Here is a 20,083-nt window from a genome sequence, read left to right on the forward strand (position 1 = left end):
GTCAGAGGAAACGTTGGCAAAAAGACAGGAAGATACACACAGAGACACACTGCAAGATGGATCACTTGTGCTCTTGGAAAATATTTGTCAAAATCATTTGTAATTATATTTGTATTGGATAGACGGGCAATAAATATGCTGCAGCTGTAACTGAGTAATAATTTAATCGTACCCTTTTCTTTACGGTAATACTATGGTATTATTATTGAATGTATCCGTTATACCCTGATGTCTACTGTGCTGTATCAATCTCTACTTTAAACTTGCTGTGAGCGCTTCAGGAACACATAGCAATTTTAGAATTGATACGTTTCTTTGGTCTCCAAAGCTGTATTTTCCCACATTTTCTCCTGATTTCAATCATACGACTCAACTCCCCTTTCACCGACAATACAGCTACATTCCAATGAAGAAAATGATTCATGGTCGATACGTGAAAACAAAGAGCACATTCACTTACTGCGATCACACACGTATAATCTTTTCTGTGCGGGTTAAGGCTGTGGGCGTGCTGCAGACGAGCAGCCGCCACGCCGAAGCGTCGCTGATCGATGTGGGCCGCCTACATCTGCAGCTCTGACTACAACAAGGACGTATCGGGTTATAAAGGGGACGCCTCTGCTACATTATGTGTGTGTGTGAGTGAGTGAACGCTAATGACTGACCGGGGGGACCGTCATTAAGGAGGAAGGATGAGAAAAGGACGGAGTAAATAACCTGGAACAACAAGGCTATTGACAAACTGGTCCAGCGCGCATCACAGGCTGAGCCTTCACGCGCTCATCCAGGACAGTAAACATAAATGTGTCACGATATATAAGCAGGTTCGCAGGCTGTTTATTTTGACATTCTATTCATTTGTTTGTTACGCAACGTAGAAACCTAATAAGCAGCCAAAGACACGCATCATTTTTACCTCATCAAACCTGTCGAAGGAGGCGCCATCCTGCATGAACTCGGGCAAGTGCTTCTGCCAGTTGAACTCGTAGGATTTTGTCATGGCTGCTCACAAACCTGAGAGACAGAGGAGAGACAGACGCACACAGAGAGAAAGAATTAGTGAAAGCTCTGCAGGAGGCAGAGAGAACATTGAGTTTTCAAGGACAGAACGCATCCTACGTCAACACATACGATATGTCTTCTTTCCTCTAGTCACAAAGAGATGCTGACTCACTGATTATAGACGCCGTGTCTGGCCCTCCACTGAGAAGCACAATTACTACGTGTAACCATTTACCAATAATCCGACATGCAAGATTTGGGAATTATTTTGGGTAAAACACATGTTAAACTTAGATGTTCATGAACTCCAGCATAAGAATCTCTTTAAAAGTTTCATGACAAATACTGAATCACAAATAATAAAACTAATTCTGATAAACATGTCACAGCATTACAAAAGTTGTTTGTGGGCTTCCAACGAGATCCACTGTGTTAATGTTCGAGTGACAAAACCAGAGCAGGGAAAGGCAGTAAACTCAACAACCTAAACCCCCAGAACTGTAAGAGGAACTGCACACTTTAGCGTGTTTTTATGTACTAAACAATGTGCATGTACTGTGATGTAACACATCAATGCTCGTGTGAATATTGACATTTTTTTACCAAAGATTTGGGGGTTGAAAATTGCCCAAAATGTCATCAACTTTTATCAACCCTAACCTTGCAAGGACAATCCTCGATCGATCATTTAGGATGAATCCGTCATGAAATGAAAGAATGTTAACGTCCTCTGGTCAGACCCACCTTTCACTGTGCCAAGAGTGTGTAAATAATATATTTATTAATATGTTAAGTGGCTTCATTTTTCTCATTTAACTCATTCAGTTAGCTTTCCAGCTAACGTCACCTTGCTAACGTTGCTCTGATCACAGAAAATGAGCAGAGCAGCGGGCTGCAGTAGTACGGAATAGTTTTAATGTTAAGTTTTTATTAATTAATTCATTAAGTAGTCTAGCCTGGGACAAGTGCACAGAGACATTAATGGACATGTCCAAAAGTAGAAACAAATCCGTCAATGCGGTCACACATCTGATGTTTCTTGGCTCAGAGTCACAAACACTTGATTACGCAGCAACTGGCAGCCCAGCAGCAGACGCTTCAACAACACAGCCCTCCTCCACAACCTCTCCGAGCACATGTCTTATTCAGCCTCGCAGCGTTTCAGACCAACAAAGAGGACATTGCTGCGTCGTTGAGTTGCAATCCAGTGGTTAGAAATATTTCGAATAGTTTGAAGGAACACGATCCCTAGAATACGGCAGATTCTTTCTACGACTGTTTCAAAAAAATGTTTTGGGCATTGCTCCGATTGCCATCACCATTTCGTGATTGTGACGTGTGCAGTAAGACATCTTCTAGATATCTACGGAAGGAGGAATGTGCTGTAAAAGATCAGAATCTCTACCAGTAGCTCAGTACGCCTGAATAAAATGGAGCTGGAACATGTACAGTATAGTGAGGAATAAGAAAGCAAGGTAGAGAGAACGTGGGCGCCCCACATCATCACTGGATGACCCCGGGGTGACACAGGTTCAGCATAGCTGACAGTTACAGAGTAGCTGAGGGTGGAATTTTCCATTAAGTCTACTTTCATCTTGCACTTAGTCTGAAACAGTCTAGAGGTGCAGTGCACTCCTCTCCCAACACTAAAAACAAGTCGGACATGATTCATGCAACACATCTGAACGTGAAGCATCATGGAGGGGAGGGAGGGGGTCCGGACAGGAAACTGTCATATTGTTGATGACACCACCCAAATATAGGCTCTCCTTACGTCAGCCTCAAATGTGTCAGGCAAAGCGAGAGGGTGAACGTGACATACTATGTATAGTCTAAGAGCTCAGCTGGTAATAAGTCATTATGGGAATACTCTGAGGTGTCAGTGATTTGATTAGGACATGTTTCAGGGCTGAGATTCCTTCATGACGATAGTTAATACAGACGCTGTATGCGTTGTCTAATATACAGAAAATCACATTTAACATATAATCAAAACAATCACGTACTTTTCAATTAGCGTGGCTGTAATTTAGTCTCTAAAAATACTCCAAAAGGTGTACTGAAGGTCTAATTTATATTACAGAAAATATCCACCTGTATGAACGTGTGTATGTTTGTGTACGTGTGTGTGTGTGTGTGTGTGTGTGTGTGTGTGTGCGCAAGCGTCCTGCTGTTAGCGCCGCGATTAAAGTCCCACATTTCAAATCACAAACCACCTATTCTCCTCCCAGGGATAAACCCAACTGGATGTTGATGGGTGAGATGACAAAGAGGGAGACAAAGGAGGCGCGAAACGGAAAGAAATGAGGACAAACAAAGAGTACGTGCTGTAGAGATGGGAGGAGAGAAAGAGACCGACGAGAGAAAATAAAAGCAGTGAACTAAAGGCAAAGTCAACGGGAGGCAGGAAGGGGTGAGGGACAGAAGGATGGAATAGAGAGGCGAGGAGAGAGTGACATGAGAGGCGTAGAGAACAGCGGTGGGTCGGGAGAGATGGACGAGTGAAACAGCTGTGTGTGACAGAGAGGCTGGGGGCCAGCAGGGTGAGTGCAGCGGGGGGGGACACAGATCAACAACAACATCAACAGAGGCTAGAACTACTGGCTGAGTGGGCTATAGTCCACCCCCGGCATGACAAACGCAGACGGGGTATTGAGATGTCAGTATGATTCAGAAGGGCTTCACAATTATACAGCCGCTAATAAGAGCTAATCTCACCCCCATGCGCAGGTTCATTAAATAAGATAATTACTTCGACAAACAGAGGATGGACCAACCAGAAAATGAGAAAAACATTCTATTACTCCTGTTATTTGCTGAGCTCATGCTGGTCTGTCTGCTATGCGTCACAGGAGGCCGAGGGGCAGACTGGACCTCGCAGCTACAGACGGGCCATTCTAATGCTTCCAACACGTATCGTCACCATATTGTCTTTATACCACAAAACAAATCTATTACTGTTCAAATGAACGCCAACACTGTTTCAGTCCGTGCCCTCTGGGCGCTCACATAAAAGGCCTCTCCCTCTCAAAGGATGGTTTTCAGTCCCAGTACGTCCAGGACCGCGTCAATACACCCAGTGCTGTACTAAAGAGGCGCCAACTTTATCAAACCCAGCCCTCCACCATCTGTGGTGTCCTTCCAGGGGACCATAACACACACACACACACACACACAAACACACACACACACACCCTGTCGGGGGAATGAAAACACAGATGCAAACTTCCTGTGGAGATTAAGAACTGAGGCCAGGCATGATGCCAATAACACAACCCACAGAGAGAAGGCAAGTGTAAATAGGCTGCGCCCTGTCTCGATTATACAATAATACTAAACTAAATCTGAGAGAAATGGTTTAAATTCCTAAACCGGGTTCAAAATGATACGACAAATCCTATATCTAATTTGGACTAATTGGGTTGTGCTGTCCTGTCTGATGTTAGCCTAGATCCTGCCACTCTCAACAGTTTGCATTAGATAACATTTTCCTCAGCGGGATAAAATCCGTCCAATTGCAGCGCGGCGCGCCGAGGTTCTGTCAGGTCGTGCCAGCGCCCACATCGGGGCCTCTGAGCTCCCGGACGTGTGAGCGTGCACGTGAGGAGCAGAGGGAAGCTGGAGGAAGCGAGTGAGGTCCGAGCCCCCCTGTCCAACCCCCGACAGTGAGATAATTACGACAGATAGGAGCCCCGGGAGGCACACCGTTTCCAGCCTGCTCATCTAGAATGGCAGCTAGGGTAACACCCAGCGGTCCCACACCTCATAAACTAAATTCAGGCTACATCAGTCAGCCAGCGGTGGAAGGTTGACTTCCACACTCAAGTGGACAACACACAGAGAGGCACATCTGACGTGGCTGGCACAACAACCAAAGCTCTGCTTTAACGCATAATCCACAACAGGTATTAAGTAAAGGGCTCCAACGCTGAAAATAGCACATTTTGCAGCTCTGTCTGACCAAGAGAAGCCAAATGAAACCGAGGTAGAAAACCGGCCTTTTAGTCCTGGTCTCATGCCTCACATGATCTTACAGCTAAAACTATCTCCTGGTGTTTATGGTGACACGGCTTTCATGCTCAAATTTAAAATCTGACCTCGTTCAAACCCATTTGAGTTCACATTTAATTTTTTTGATATTCAGTTGTGGAGAAGCTTGTAAAAGTACTACATCTCTGCAATCACTCAAAATGATCTAGATTCACAGCGATGACGATTTATGGGCTACTGGACACAGTACTGACATTACCATGACAACACAACTTCAGATAATACAGAACAACAATAAATCAAGACCATTTCTGTTCATAACTGATTTTTGTAAGACCTTGAACGTTGCCTTGACTAGGATGGCAGCCAGAAGACTAGACTATGCAGTGCAACACTGTAGGTGAAGTGGTCACTAGTCTATTAGCCAATGGGCTCCACTGAACCCTGATTCATGACAGCTCTGTTACGAGTGATCGGTACATACTGCATCAATGGCTTCCTTAAAAGTATTTAAACTGGTCAAATTCCAGGTAACGTCATTTTTCTGCAGTCTTCTCCTTTTGTAGGCTCAGAAGCAGGAAACACATTGTTCCTTTGCTCAGTGCTTATCTTGAACAGCTGGTCGGCGTTAGAGCACAAGATAAATGTTCCGTATGTGATGGTTTTCATCATGCAACTTGGCATTTTTTGCCCAGGTGCTCGTTGTTTGACCATGTATGGCCTGACTGGAAAAAAAATCCTAAAGTTACAGTCAAATGTAATGCTGGACCAAGAATTATTGGTTTTACTTTAGTACGTGTTGCATATTGTGTTTTTTTTCATCTGTCAGGACCAAAACAACAGACAGATACATATATAGTACAACAGGAGAAAACCAAAGGCAACGCAAACTATGTTGGCAGCGCAGCACGGGACACAGCTTTGGATTCGTTCGGTGATTTTGCTCCAGGCAGTTTGCAACCACTTCCTCCTCGTCTTGTGTTTTGCTCCGCGGTATCTCCTGGATCTCTGTAGTGAGCAGAGAGACTACACCAACAACACATCGTCTCCTCTGACTGTGCATATGAAAAAAGTACTTTTCCCCATAATGTCAAACTTAACTTGTAAGTGCTTTGCTCAGGGGCATCTTGAGATAAACAAACACGCATCATTCTGTTTTGCCACCCACGATTCTCAATCACAGGCCAGCGTCTCAAATCAAAACATGAACTCACATGCTCCATTTCATTACGCAATACTGCGCCCAGGAGTAGTGCTGCTTTGACTCACTCATATCTATTATTTGTAGATGTTTTTCGAGCGTAGCCTTCCTTTTGTGTACGTGGCTGTCTAGCATCGTAGGAGAATAAATATCATCATGTCGTGATCTTTAACTGTCCTGATTCGTGGGACCATTTTCAGAACAGATGTAGTTTGTTTTCACGTCTGGTTCCAGACATCTGCATTTCTATTTCCACCTGGGACTCAGTGTTTGTTATGTTTTTGTCCTCTCTTAGACACAACCGTTTCATGGTTTACCAAATGCTGGGCCCACCTGCCGCTGTCGCAGCAATAATGAGCAGGTGAAGTCGGGTGAAAGGTTCCATCTCTAGCTGCTATCAGATTGTTCATCTATTTTAATATTGATTTGTGGATTAGAAGACAGGAACCATTCAGCTGTCAAATACACAGTACTAGCTAACACAAACTATGGTTACAGTCAACCATGATTATTGGTTTCTGTAACTTTTACATTTCGGGCATGGTATGATGCATCAATCAATAACTGGTTGGTTTGTAGGATAACTGTCTCTGACTACAGGAGTCGAGGTTTATTTCAGACTAAACCACAGGTGCAGTTTAAACCGCAGCTTCTGAGGATACAGCAAAGAGTTTTAAGTGATCGTGTGATTAACCCAGACAGCAAAAGGTTGAAACTGGTTTAAACTGGTTTTAAACCAGCTAATGACAGAGCAAACAGCCCCGTGGCGTAAAAACATCTCCGTCTGTCCGAAATGTAAGAACAGGGCGAGATAGATAAATACAAAACATCCACAGAGCACACAACAAAAAAACATATTTTATCTTATTTTATATATAATTCAGCTGCTTAAATAATCGAATAATCACAGCTGTCTGCACTTCAGCAGATGCTGTACACAAGGGTTAAATCATACAAGACAAACTGAACCTCACAACTTAATGATTTCACACAATCGATGTGTAATGTTGGTAACGGGGCCGAAGGAAGGAGCCTCTTCTGAAGTAAGATTAAAGATTTAAATCCAAAACAGCATTCTGATTATCTGTAATGCTCAAGCAGCCTTGTTTTTTGTTTTCGTTACAATACAGTGAAAACTAAATCTGACAAATAACAATCATCATTTTTCCATCCAGAATGTAGTTCTGATTCAATGTTATTTGTCTTCCTAACCTGATGAGCAGCCTGCATGCGTGAAACAGGACTTTCTAACGTTCCTTTTGATGTTCATCATTGAAACACAATGCAGGAAATCAATTATACGTGCATACCGACCCGATTATAGTATTTTCACTTGCCCCAGGCTCTAGAAACTTGGAGTGTACAAGAGAATTGTGTTTGTTTAAACACCAGCCAAGGTCTGTTTACAGACTCCGCACACGTCTCTCAATGTTCTTACACGAGGCCGCTGCTCCACAAGCTGCTGACTAAGTCTGAGAAAAATAAATACCAGGAAGAACAAGCTGCATGTGTGCGAGTCAAACATGCTGTAACGTAATGGTGGCTGATGTTTTATTGCACATGTACATACAATACAAGCACACAACTTCCTCAGTGCATCCGGGTCTCTGATCGATACTGTACACATGACAAAGTGTCACCATGTCCTCTTACCCGTTTGTCGAGGGTTTGTCGCATTGCGGCAACGAAACACACCTCTCCCTATCTATTTACATACAGAAGACCACTGCTGTGACACAGAAGTTTGCCACACTGATGACTTCTCATGCAGCGTATTGTTGTGCATTCTGGCAGATGTTCCTCAATGCATCGTATTCCGCAGGAGATCACATTCAGCTCCTGTACAGGTAACATCAATCATTTTCCCACGCATTACATCTCTCCGCCAGCCTCGTCAGTCGACACAAACAGCTCGTTTATCTCAATGCACGAGAGCCAAACGCCAACACTGCAAGGGTCACAGGTCAAATCCCACCGGGGCCTCTCTTCTAACGATGCTCCTCTGGCACTTGACAGGTCTAAAAGCTCACTTCGTGTCATGACTCCCTCCCTCGCACATTGAAAAAAACCCAATCAAAGTCATTATGCTGCAGCAATCACATCATATCGCAATTAAACTTGCATCTTAAGAATTCTAAATTAAACGGCACTTTGGCAGACCGTTTGGAAAGAAAGCTATGACGCACACGGCCGCTCCCTGCGCCGGTTGTTTTTGGATGAAGAGAGAAAAAGTGAGGCAGAGCGAGGTTTGGAGAAGCATTAAAACAAGATTAAGAAGGGAGTGAACCTTTAATTGTTCGAAGATCCTATTCAATGAATGTCCAGTTTGTCTGTGGATGTCACGAGTTATACCGGACCAGCCTGCCGTGTGCAGAGACACAAAGGTACGTGGGGTTATCGAGGGCTTGGATGAGCACAAAGGGGAGGAGAACCCCAGAGGCCACAGGGAGCCAACTCCCAGAGATGGCACACAACACTGACAGGTTCATGGTGGCACTTCAGCCATGTAGTCCTGTACTGTGATGAGTACGTGACTGTCACGGTCTCCATCTCTCCATTAGCCCTTTTAAATGTACGTGTATTCAACTGCATTATATCGTAAGGTGGTCCTGGTCCCGTCTGCACATAACAGATGTGCAAATGTAATAAGAAATGTAATGAAAGCTGCAGTCGTCCTGCAGGGCTTTTAGTTTGGTCAAACAATGTCATGATCTCCGGCAGACAACCTCACACCAGGATGCACAGAACAAAAAAAAAAAAAAAAAAAAAAAAAGAACACACACATGCACAATATCCGGGAAGCAAACTCGAACAGGTTGCCCTTCTTAGGAGACGTTGACTCGAGATGGTAGACTGGATGACAGCATTCTGGTGGTGGCAGGTTTGTTCAATTGCAGTATGATCGCCAGGTAAACATGTCCTTACAAACAAGGATGGAGATCCTGTGTGTCCCGTGTACGATCTCTGATTTCACACCTCAACAGAAGCCCAATGCAGCATGCCAACTTGTGGGCTACGTGTTACTACACAAAAACCTGGCATGCAGGGAACCGTTTCAGTGTGCAGGACTGAGGAGAGAGCGAGTGGAAAAGCTGAATGGTGAGACCAGCCGCTACTAATCACCACCAAAATTCCCTTTCCCCTCATTTGTATTGGGGCAATAAGAACCAGTGGCCTTGCTTTAGCTTGCTACAGGCTCCGTACAGACTTCAACAAAAACAAGTGGATCGCTCAAAAATCTATTACTGATGACAATTCTTTTGTTTATTGTGAACGAACCTTTGAGACGTCGTCACAATGAGGAGGTCTGCTGCATTAAGAGCTTGTTTGGACCAATGACTCATAAGGACAAGAATCTTTCCTTCTAAAAACAACCACAGGAATGCCGTTGTGCAAGGCACACAATTTGACTCATACAGCTGCTCCAGTGAAGCTGGTAATTGGCTAACAGTAGATTGTGGCAGCGCATGTGTGGCAGGTCCCAGGTGTACACGTGAGAAAAACAACAAGCGAACATTGCGGTAAATCACACACAGTGCACAACCTTACACAAAGGAAGGCTTCGGAGGAACTGAAAGGTAAGAGGTGTTTAAAACTAAATGGATTCCAGCTCGCTACCACCCTCTCTGTTCCAGTTCTTAAATTGCAAATGCTGAATAATAATCACGGTAGTTTCACCAGTCATAACTACTCATTGAGACGGAAATTGAAGTGTGGCCCTGTTTAGTTGTCATCTTTTCACACAAGTAAAATCGAATTCTCAAGAAAAGAAAGCTTAAAAAGTTTGGCTTTTCTCCAATACGTGTAAAAGTTCTATTTTGAAACCCTCTTAAGGTCATTAAGCAAGTTTCTGATCTCACGTTGATGGCAAAATTGCTCCCTCTGTGCAGGATTGATGGAGAGACGAGAAAAAAAACACTTTCTAATGCGAGTTGGCTGACGTACGCTTTTTTTGTGTTGTATGTACAAAAATCTGTTATCACCATTTGTTTCTCTGGGACTACGGATGAGGAAGTAGTACGCTGTTGAATGTCTTTTTCCGAGCCAAAGGACCCTCTTCCACCCTCGTCTTTGCCTTTTATAGTTGAGGATCACCCTGCTCACTCACGCTCCTTGGTCCCGGGTTACATAATTAACTTGAGCCTGGGATACTGGAAACCATCACACACACAGACTACAGCTGTCCGACTGAACATGCAGGCACACACGCACAAATATCCGATACCGAGTGCATGGGCGTCAATAAGAATAAGACTTTCCCAGGATCTCTCTCACTTTCACACACAAGACATTTTTCAGGTCACTCTCTCCAGGGTTCATTCCTCCTGAAGAGCAGCTGAAGATGTAAATGAGTTCACATAAAACACGGCCATACTGGGAGATCCACATGCTGAGAGAGTCCTATATATAGCCATCCACATCCATCCTCTGCCAAATCAAGTTGCACAAAGAATTTAACACGAGGCCTAATGGACCGAGCGCTCACCTAATAAATGATGGCCTGAAGCCTCTGCCAAATGGTGGATGTTAGTGAGCGTGAGTGCATGTCAGAGAGAGGCTGCTGACCCGAGGGCCAACGACGACCCTCACTGGGGGAATACTGAGGCCCCTCAGCGGGAACACGAGGGGAGAGAGGGGTAAGGGCTGTCCCCGGGTTATCAGCCATCTTAATCGGAGGTATTTAGAGCACTGCACTTGAGTGTGTGTGTGTTTGTGCGTCTGTTTAAAAAGGCACTTAGTCAGGGAGTTCCCTGAATGTAGTGAGGGAGAGGGGCCAGGCTGACGCATTAACCTACCCTGAGACTGGGACACGGCTCTCTGGTCCAAACCTCCCCCTGCCAGCGTATCTGCATCACAACTGCTGTTATTTGACCGTTTAACGAGCGAATAACAATACCAAGGAATAACTCCAGTTATGTGGGAAAGACAAACTACAGGAGAGCGGAATCAAATGAACATTTTAGGCCGAGAACAAACCGTATCAATGCAGCACTGGGGCGCTCTCCATACCAGTGATGTAGTCAGTGGCTTTGTATGGGGAAGAGGAGTTTACAATAGAACTAGGAATCCTCAGTCTTTGCACAGTGATGAATATGTTTTAGCCGAAGCCACCGAAGGGAATATGGAAAAGAACATTTCTCATGGAGGTGATGGTGAGGAGATGGTATCCGTGTCTGGTTATTAATAGAAACATCCCACCGGAACACTGGTATTAGAAAGACTTCAACGTCAAGGCAGGTGATTTTAAAAAGTGTTTGGACGAACCGTGTGAGCACAAATACGAGTGAGCCTGAGAGCAGCCGGTGTGTCAAAGGAAACACTGTTCTGACCGATGACTGCTGAATTAATCTCAACTGCTTCTGAAACTGGACTTCCTTTTCTTTCACTTCTATTTTCATCAGAGCTCTTGCTCAGGAAGTAACACAAGCATTGGGCTATTTTCAGGGATGAGATTTTAATTTTCTCCTACTTAATATATTTACACTGCATCATTTCCCTGCTTAGTTGTCCCATAACAGAAACAGTTCATACCGAAGAAGGCTATTTGAAACCCGTGTTGTAATATTCCTGGAGGCATAAGAGGACACAGCGAGTATCTAACTCAAGGCGGAGTCCAATCTTGATGTTCCACTTGGAGGTGATGGAGGTAGGTGCAGGGCAACCTGCAAAAGCCGGTGAATTTGGGCATGGAAGTTAGGTAACTGATACAGAACCTAAAGGGGGTTTAGAATGAATGGCGACTCAAAGAAACTCCTTTATGGAAGGAACATTTGTCACATCTGAAATTCCAGCCATTAGATGCAGCCTTCCACCCATTCGCCTTACTGGTGCCCATGTCAGAGGGGGACACGGGTGAATGAGGGATAACCCAGCAAAGGAAGACATAAAAAGAGGGTTGAGAGTTTGAGACCAGGGGAACTGGGCAGGTGGAGGACAGTGGACGGGAGTAGGGGTTGCTCAAAAATATGGGATTTCTCCCTTTGCCCAAATAAGTACTTACGAAAAGAGAACTTGTGGCCCGCTGAGCTGCCGATAAGGCAGCCAGGAGAAAGGAGCTGTGGAAATAGAACATGTCCATATAGAGACGGGAGCTGTGAGGAGAGGGAGCAGGACGGGGGCAGGGGTTAAATGCTTCCCCTGCATTTGTGCTTTCCACTGGCGCGAGCCCAGCGGAGAGTGCCCGAGTGCCCGCTGAGTGACACGGCCAAACCACCAGAGATGAGAGAGACTGGAGATTCTTTCATCAGCCTCTACAGCTTTTCAGTCAGCGAGGCTTCGACAGAGGAGCAGAGCGAGAAGACGGGGAGAGGAAAACCTGTCTGGACAAAACACCCCGCAGATGTTGCTCCTGTCCGACACCACTGGTCTCCATAGCAACCCTGCTGGCCAGTAATAGCCTCCAGCATCACGAAGACGCACACACACACACAGACACACACAAACCGGCAAATACCAGCCACTGAATGGGATCCCAGTGTGTATTTTTAGAGACAGAGGGACTCACTATCCCACCCAGCCCAACCATCCCATCAGGCCAGAGAACACACATGTCTAAACAGAGGCCATCTACACCCATCATTAAAAGCCCTGGCCACCCACCCACCCACCCACCCACCCACCCACACACACACACACACACACACACACACACACACACACACACACACACACACACACACACACACACACACACACACACACACACACACACACACACACACACACACACACACACACACACACACACACACACACACACACCCTTGCTTCTAGTAAACAAGCCCTTTAATTGGCGATAACAGATAGCTGGGACTGTTACATTAGAGCTGGCTCGTGTTGTTGCTTTCCTGAGGACGTGCAAAAAGCACTTACTGATTAATAATAATAAGACATACACTCATTTCAACATTGACAACACGCCTCTACATTTTGCGAGAAGATACAGGAGACGGTTTTCTTTGACCAATGTGTTCAAATTCCGCACACGTTTTCATTCAGAACTGAAAGCGGTTGTCAACAGGTGTCCTTGGCTGCTGTGTGCTCCATTTCGTATTACCTTTGATTTGATGTGCTTGCCTTTGGTCTAAAATAGCAAAACAGATGTCATTTTAACTGACCTGAATTGTGGTTGTAATAAGAGAGCAACCGTTGTCTCCTTGGCCAATCTAACATCTGAAAGTGGCTGTTTGTACCATCATTTGATCCGTGAGGCAGCGTTAGATTCATGACATGAAATAGTATCTGGGGAAGAGGCTCTTTTGCCCCGGCGAGAGAAAACACTTCACACAATGCCTCTCCGTGTCCATTTACGGCAGGGGTCTCAAACTCCCGGCCCGCGGGCCGAATCCGGGTGAAAATGAGTTTGAGACCGGGAGGGCAGTGAGCCGGTGATTACGTACAGGATTGAAAAACACTGAAAGCCTGTAAACTGTATACGTGGGAGGTGAATCGGAGTACTTACCAGGTGACCAACAGAGGGACAGAAAATTGAGGGGAGGGGCAACACTGGAGGACAGCACTGGACCACTCTAAAAAGAGACACAGAAGGAAGAGGAGAGAGAGGAAGAACAAAAAAGGGAAGGAAAAAATGAATTAGTGAAGTGTAATTTGCAGTCATCCACTGTGCTTCTGACTTCATTATCCATCTTGTACACTTACAGTAATATTACAGGTGCTTGTTCTGCCTTCAGGGGAGACACACAAACACGTCTCTGCGCGACATACACCGAGGTGTAATCACTCCCCCCCCCCCAACCTCTCATCCTATTTGGCTTGTGGAGAATTTTAATCATTCCTCTGGCGTCTGCTTAATACACTTTTAATAGGAAGCTGCTTCCCTTAAGAAAGGTTGCCTTCGTCGGAGAGAGAGGTGGAAATGAGCTGGCAAATTAGACGAACGGCAACACATCTGCATCGCTGCAGCTCCTAAAAGCTCCAAACGTAAATGTAAAATACAGACTGGGTCAAAGGGACAGACAGAGAGAAGGAGCCAAACAGGAACAAAGCGGCTCGAGATGGAAAGGAGGATAATCCTCCACTTGGCAAGCCACTTTATATCCTTATGTCCGCAGCGAGGACAAGACAGATTCCTGAACGTTTCCTGTGCTTAGCAGTGACTGCGACTGTGCGCGTGACCCTCTTCACCTCCTCATCACTGCTCGCTTTGACCAGAGCGGCACATGAACTGTGGCGGTAATGGTTTGCAGTCACTTTGCAAGATCAACGTTGGCAGACGAGCTTAGACAAGGCGGGATTTCAACCACTGAGAGAGAGAAAGTTGCTGCTCAACAGCTGTTGTCCAGAAAAAAAAAAAAAGTCACACAATAATTTACTTTTGTGTCCGGTCTCCGTTGCTTTTTAAGGGCATTTTGGAAACCTAACAAGCTGCATTTTGCATCAAATACTGCGATCCAACAACGCATGTTAACAATGTTATCCTGGAGACACTCAACACTCGGTCATTTCCATTGTTTCATTGGTCATTTACACAAGCTCGCTGCCTATTACTTCCTGTATAGCTGTTTCCTGGAGGATATGACTTTCCCTGAGGAGCCGTCTTCATGACTATCTGAATCACATGTACACCCATAATAGGGAGGATATAATGGCGCTGATCTTTTTGTAAAATGTGGACCAATGTAGTACCAACGATGTTAAATAAATATATCATTGAGTCTAAGTGCTGGAAGGAAATTCTGAAAATAGAAACGAGATGTTCTTCATGATTTCTCGGACTACACATGATAGCATCATGAACATTTAGATTAAGTCCAGCTTCTACTCACAATTATGTAATAATATAAACGTTTACTGCTTCAGTTACCTTTGATCTTGTATGCGAAAAAACCACATATCGTACTAACCACTGTACACAACTTTACTAGCAAACTAGAACGCAAAAGTGGAGCCATGCACTCCCAGCAGCCACCACTGCCAGTACAGTTCAGTGATGGACAGACGGTATCAAACAAAGAAAGGACGTACTTACCCGACAGGCTCCCTCACTCTACCCTTTCGTTGTGTGTGTGTGTGTTTTACAGTATGTGTGTATTTTTAGAAGGAGCTATTCTGAGTAACATCCAGCGGTGCAGTCATAACTCCTTTGATTAGGGCAACAGGTGAGAGGCTGGTAATCTCACCCCCGCCTGCCGGATTTAAACAGTGTAAACAGCGGCGGCTCTACTGTCATCACTGAACCAATGACAGCTCTACGGGGGAAAACACACAGGGGTGCTGATTAAAAGGACAGCACTGTTAACACACACACACACACACAGGTATCACTAGATGGGATATGGCAGGGGAAGTGACATTATCCATGTTACCTGGAATAGCCTCATCTAGAAAACAACGACACACATTCTGGAAAAATATGGTTATAAAACAAGAGCATAACTTGTAATGTGCCATCTAAAAATAAACACAAGAGTATCCACAATGAATGGAAAAACGCCTCTCATAAGCTGGCTTAGAGGTGAAGAGAATGAGCGGGTGGATCAAGAGATAAAAGCCCCCGCTTCAGGATATTGGCCCAGCCCGTCGCCCGACATGCAGCTCTCTGAGGGACTCGCTGTTGGCTGCTTTGCTGCCATGAACAGCGCCCGTCAGTGTAGAGATGTCAGCTGTCTGCCTCTTCTAAATTGCTCTTTTGAGAGTCGCTGCGATGGGGACATCAAACAACGCCGAGCACTCGGGGAAAGCCCGCCTCCTGTGTACCATGCAGCTGTGTCCCACGGGGCGGCGGGCTTTCTGAGGCGGGTCGAAGTCGGGTCACCAGATTGGAAAGCGATGATTCTGTGGCCTAAAAATAGGGAGGGTATTTTTCACTATATCGTCATTTCGAAGCATGGCTTTGTGAGAGGGAAATGTAGAACAGGACGTAGTGAACAACTTAGCAAACATGAGAAGACAGACTAACACGAAGCAGCAGCCAGTGAGCCTAACTTAGCTTTGTCACTAATTAACGCATTACATCTCATTTGTTTCATCCGTACACATACCAAAGTGTAAAAGCGGCGTGTTGTGGTTTTACGGGTTACAAATCGTCTCGTCGTCCCTGTGAGGTTGTTGGAAACCAGTTGAGACTCCAGGAAGTTAATGCGCTCCTGTTTTCAGTCTTCGTGCCTCTCTGGCAAAAAAGTGGATTTACCAAAATAAACTATTCTTTCTCTAAATGTGTACTGCCCGTCACAGTTCAGTGACATTCTGTATCTGTACTTGGTCTTATCAGCTTGGTTTACTTGGCATTGCATGTGTAAAGTAGTTAAATAAACTGCAGGCCACTACTTTTGTACAAATATTGCATAATCTGCAGCTGCTCCTATTACCTGCAGCTGATATACATTTTGCAACACTTAGCTACGTGTCAAATGAATTATAGACCCAGACATGTGGAGCTTCTCTGCATTTCAATTTCAGCCAAAATTCACCAAAACACTATTGTGACTGCAGAGGTTTCACTTGAGGTTTTGTAGTTGTTTTTATATTCAGTATGATGATACTTGTGTTTTATGTATAATTGCTATTGTGGGAAGAGGTAAGCCTTTTTAAACCATCTTTAATTCCACAATAACATTTCTGATTTACATTCTTCATGCAAAGATACATTCAAAAAAATAAACTAACAACCATAAGAATTGTTAGTATAAGAACTGGCTTGAATGGATTGAAACACCATCTCCTTCAGCGCACACGCACACACACACAGAGAGAGAGAAAGAGACAGAGCGAGAGAGAGAGCGAGACGGAGACAGAGAGAGAGAGAGAGAGAGAGACAGAGACAGAGCGAGAGACAGAGAGGGAGAGAGAGCGAGACAGAGACAGAGCGAGAGACAGAGAGAGAGAGCGAGACAGAGCGAGAGACAGAGAGAGAGAGAGACAGAGCGAGAGAGAGAGCGAGACGGAGACAGAGAGAGAGAGCGAGAGAGAGAGCGAGAGAGAGAGCGAGCGAGAGACAGAGACAGAGAGAGAGACAGAGAGGGAGAGAGAGCGAGACAGAGACAGAGCGAGAGACATAAAGAGAGAGCGAGACAGAGCGAGAGACAGAGAGAGAGCGAGAGAGAGACAGAGACAGAGCGAGAGAGACAGAGCGAGAGACAGAGAGACAGAGAGAGCGAGAGAGAGACAGAGCGAGAGAGAGACAGAGCGAGAGACAGAGAGAGCGAGAGACAGAGAGAGAGAGACAGAGAGAGAGAGAGAGAGAGAGAGAGAGAGAGAGAGAGACAGAGAGAGACAGAGTGAGAGACAGAGAGAGAGACAGAGACAGAGACAGAGAGAGACAGAGAGAGACAGAGACAGAGCGAGAGAGACAGAAAGAGAGAGAGAGAGATGAACACTCACAAAAACATTTCACATACACTTTGACTTTTCTTTCCTCTGTGATGCTGTCAGGAGCCAACTCCCCGAGGGTCAAGGAGAGAGGCAGCCAGAGAGAAAAACATCCAGGCAGAGAGGAAAGGTGAGAGGGAGATTCTTTTTTCTACTTAGTGAGTCACAGAGTGACTTCCACTCTTTCTGCCTTGGAGAAGGATGAAAGGCAGTCTTAAAAAGGAGGACAAAATAAGGCTTGGGCGTCTCTGTTCACAGTGAGAGAGCTCTGCTTCCCCTCACACAACCTTCTGGCTAATTAGTGGATTACATTATTTAGCAGTGATGGAGTCCAGCGCCGTCAGGGAGACATGTTCTTTACTACCAATGATTGGAAACCATTCAACCTCAGCTAATACGGACGGCTATTACACAGAATAATGTGTGCTGGTGTGACTCAGTGTTACTTGAGCCCTTCTCAGGCACGTTATGTGTGCAATCTATCGGTTTAATTAAAGCCATTGTGGCTTTCAAATTTAAGTCTCAAGTTGTTACATAAATATTCCATTATGACTTTACTCAAACATGACATGATCACGACAGATGGAGCTGGAATTCCCACACGACATTTGGCACCTGGTCCAAAGCTGGGGAGCAGCGGTACGTTGGCAAATAACAAACAAAAGTCTCTCTGCTCTCCCAGATGCCGATGTTAGTTCGTGACTCCCAAGAAATCTATCAATGCTCACTTGCTAATTTGTAAGATTTTCATTAAATCTAACCCAGCTTTTGACACTAGTTATGGTTGGCATTTTTTTATTTTGGAATAGCTAATCCACAATTTTCTCCATTTTTATTATTACTACCTACACACAAGGGATTCACAGAAATTGAGGCATGTAAGCTACACAAACAGTGTTTTCTTCCCTCAGAACTCTGGGACATGTGGGAGTACAGTAGGTGCCACAGTAACCACAGGTTAATTAAAGCAGAACTGAAATATTCTCAGGATTACAACTTTAAGTGCTTTGCTGTATTTTTGAAAATCACATCTGATCTGATTGCTAACACGGAGTGACATGCAGGCTTATCTAAACCTGAAGCGGACATACAAAGGCCTTACCGTAGGTGGAAATAACTACAACAATGTTTTTCATTGTACGACGATGACACAAGTCATACAATTTGACTTCATAGATGGTTCAAACTCTGGCGACTTGTATAACTGAGCCAACAATAACAAAGTAATAATGAGTTGATCCACCACCTTGTGTTTGGTGAATGGTAATGTTACACCTCTCTCGTTATTTAACGGCTTTCTACAGACCTGGTTCTTTATCGGGGCATGAAGAGTATGCATGTTGAAGCAGCAGGAAAGGCTTTTCACTGAGTAACTGCCTTTAGGATTAATACAGTGCAGCTTGGAAAAAAATGTAGATATAATACGTGATATATACAGTTTATATACATTCTTCCCTGTTCTCCTTTATGTGCTCGAATAGTCGTGTGTCATTCGGTGTCATTTGGGTAAAAAATGTCCCATTATTCGCCAATGTAAGATTTACAAAACTCTACTTCTGATGTGCTTTGATTGTGACACTCTTCTAAACATTACATTACTTCCACAGTTTGTTATGATAGCCTTCTAATGGATTCATGTTTAAATGACGTTTGTTTAAACGACATGCGAGAAGTGTCTGAAGAGAAATGGCTCGGGGGCCTTCGACAAATATCTGGCACTGGTCGGAAATCCATGTTTGTCTTTCATACTGTGTGTTTATAATGCGTTTGTTTCCCTCACTCAGAGTTCAGGGAGCCTTTTGTTAAATTTATTTTACGAGTTGTAAACTCATAAAAACGTCGGAAAAATTGACATAAAAATCCCCTTTACACAAATAAGGCCCGTATCAAGTACTTCATTGTGGTCCACTCTGGGATAGCAGCATAAAACCAGGCATTCCCCCGCAGCCATTACATTATGCAAGTCAACAACTACATAGAGACATCATGCCTTGCTCTGCATTCCTAAACTTATCTTGAGCAGGACAAGTTATAAGCTCAGCAGCTAAATGTTACATAATTGCTTGGACTTTCTATCTGGTACAGTGGGCTGGTTAAAGATGCTCTTTTGGCACACACACACACACACACACACACACACACAGGCCAGTCAGACAAGAGCAGTGCTGTAGAAATGAGGAAGACGCAACATTCCTGCTGTTTATCTCGTCATCTGATCTGACCAGCGAGTCATGTGTTGCAGGCTCGGCAGCATGCTGTAGGCTAACTCCAGCCAACTGTATTCTGCTACGCTTTCAGTTATTATTCTTTCACACTGCTCTCTATTTTCATGTGAATACACCTGAAACACAGAACCGCTGCAGATATTTGCATTTGACAGCTTACTGGTTTTATGTTGCTGAGAAAATGCTTATGTATGCATCGGAAAACAGTTTTGTCATTTCATAAAATGAATTGATTTTCTCTGCTTATTGAAACATTTGTTGCAGAAAATCACAACCTGCTCCAAGTTAGAGATGGAAGATCTGAAGATGGTTTGATCTCTCACATCAATAAATAAAT

The 20,083-nt window shown here is 44.5% G+C and overlaps 1 protein-coding gene across 1 annotated transcript in view; it reads right to left on the minus strand.

Moving 5' to 3' along the window:
• The window catches only part of plcb4b (phospholipase C, beta 4b), a 54,018-nt gene that overhangs the window by 27,126 nt on the left and 6,809 nt on the right, over positions 1 to 20,083 (minus strand). Inside the window, exons 4-5 of the mRNA XM_079290570.1 lie at positions 13,656 to 13,722; positions 917 to 1,014 (exon numbers count right to left, since the gene is read on the minus strand). Of these exons, the coding sequence (XP_079146696.1) occupies positions 917 to 1,000 (84 nt within the window). The 5' untranslated portion in view covers positions 1,001 to 1,014; positions 13,656 to 13,722. The remainder of the gene's footprint in view (positions 1 to 916; positions 1,015 to 13,655; positions 13,723 to 20,083) is intronic.

Source organism: Melanostigma gelatinosum (assembly GCF_949748355.1).
Source record: "Melanostigma gelatinosum genome assembly, chromosome: 19".
Lineage (NCBI taxonomy): Eukaryota > Metazoa > Chordata > Actinopteri > Perciformes > Zoarcidae > Melanostigma > Melanostigma gelatinosum.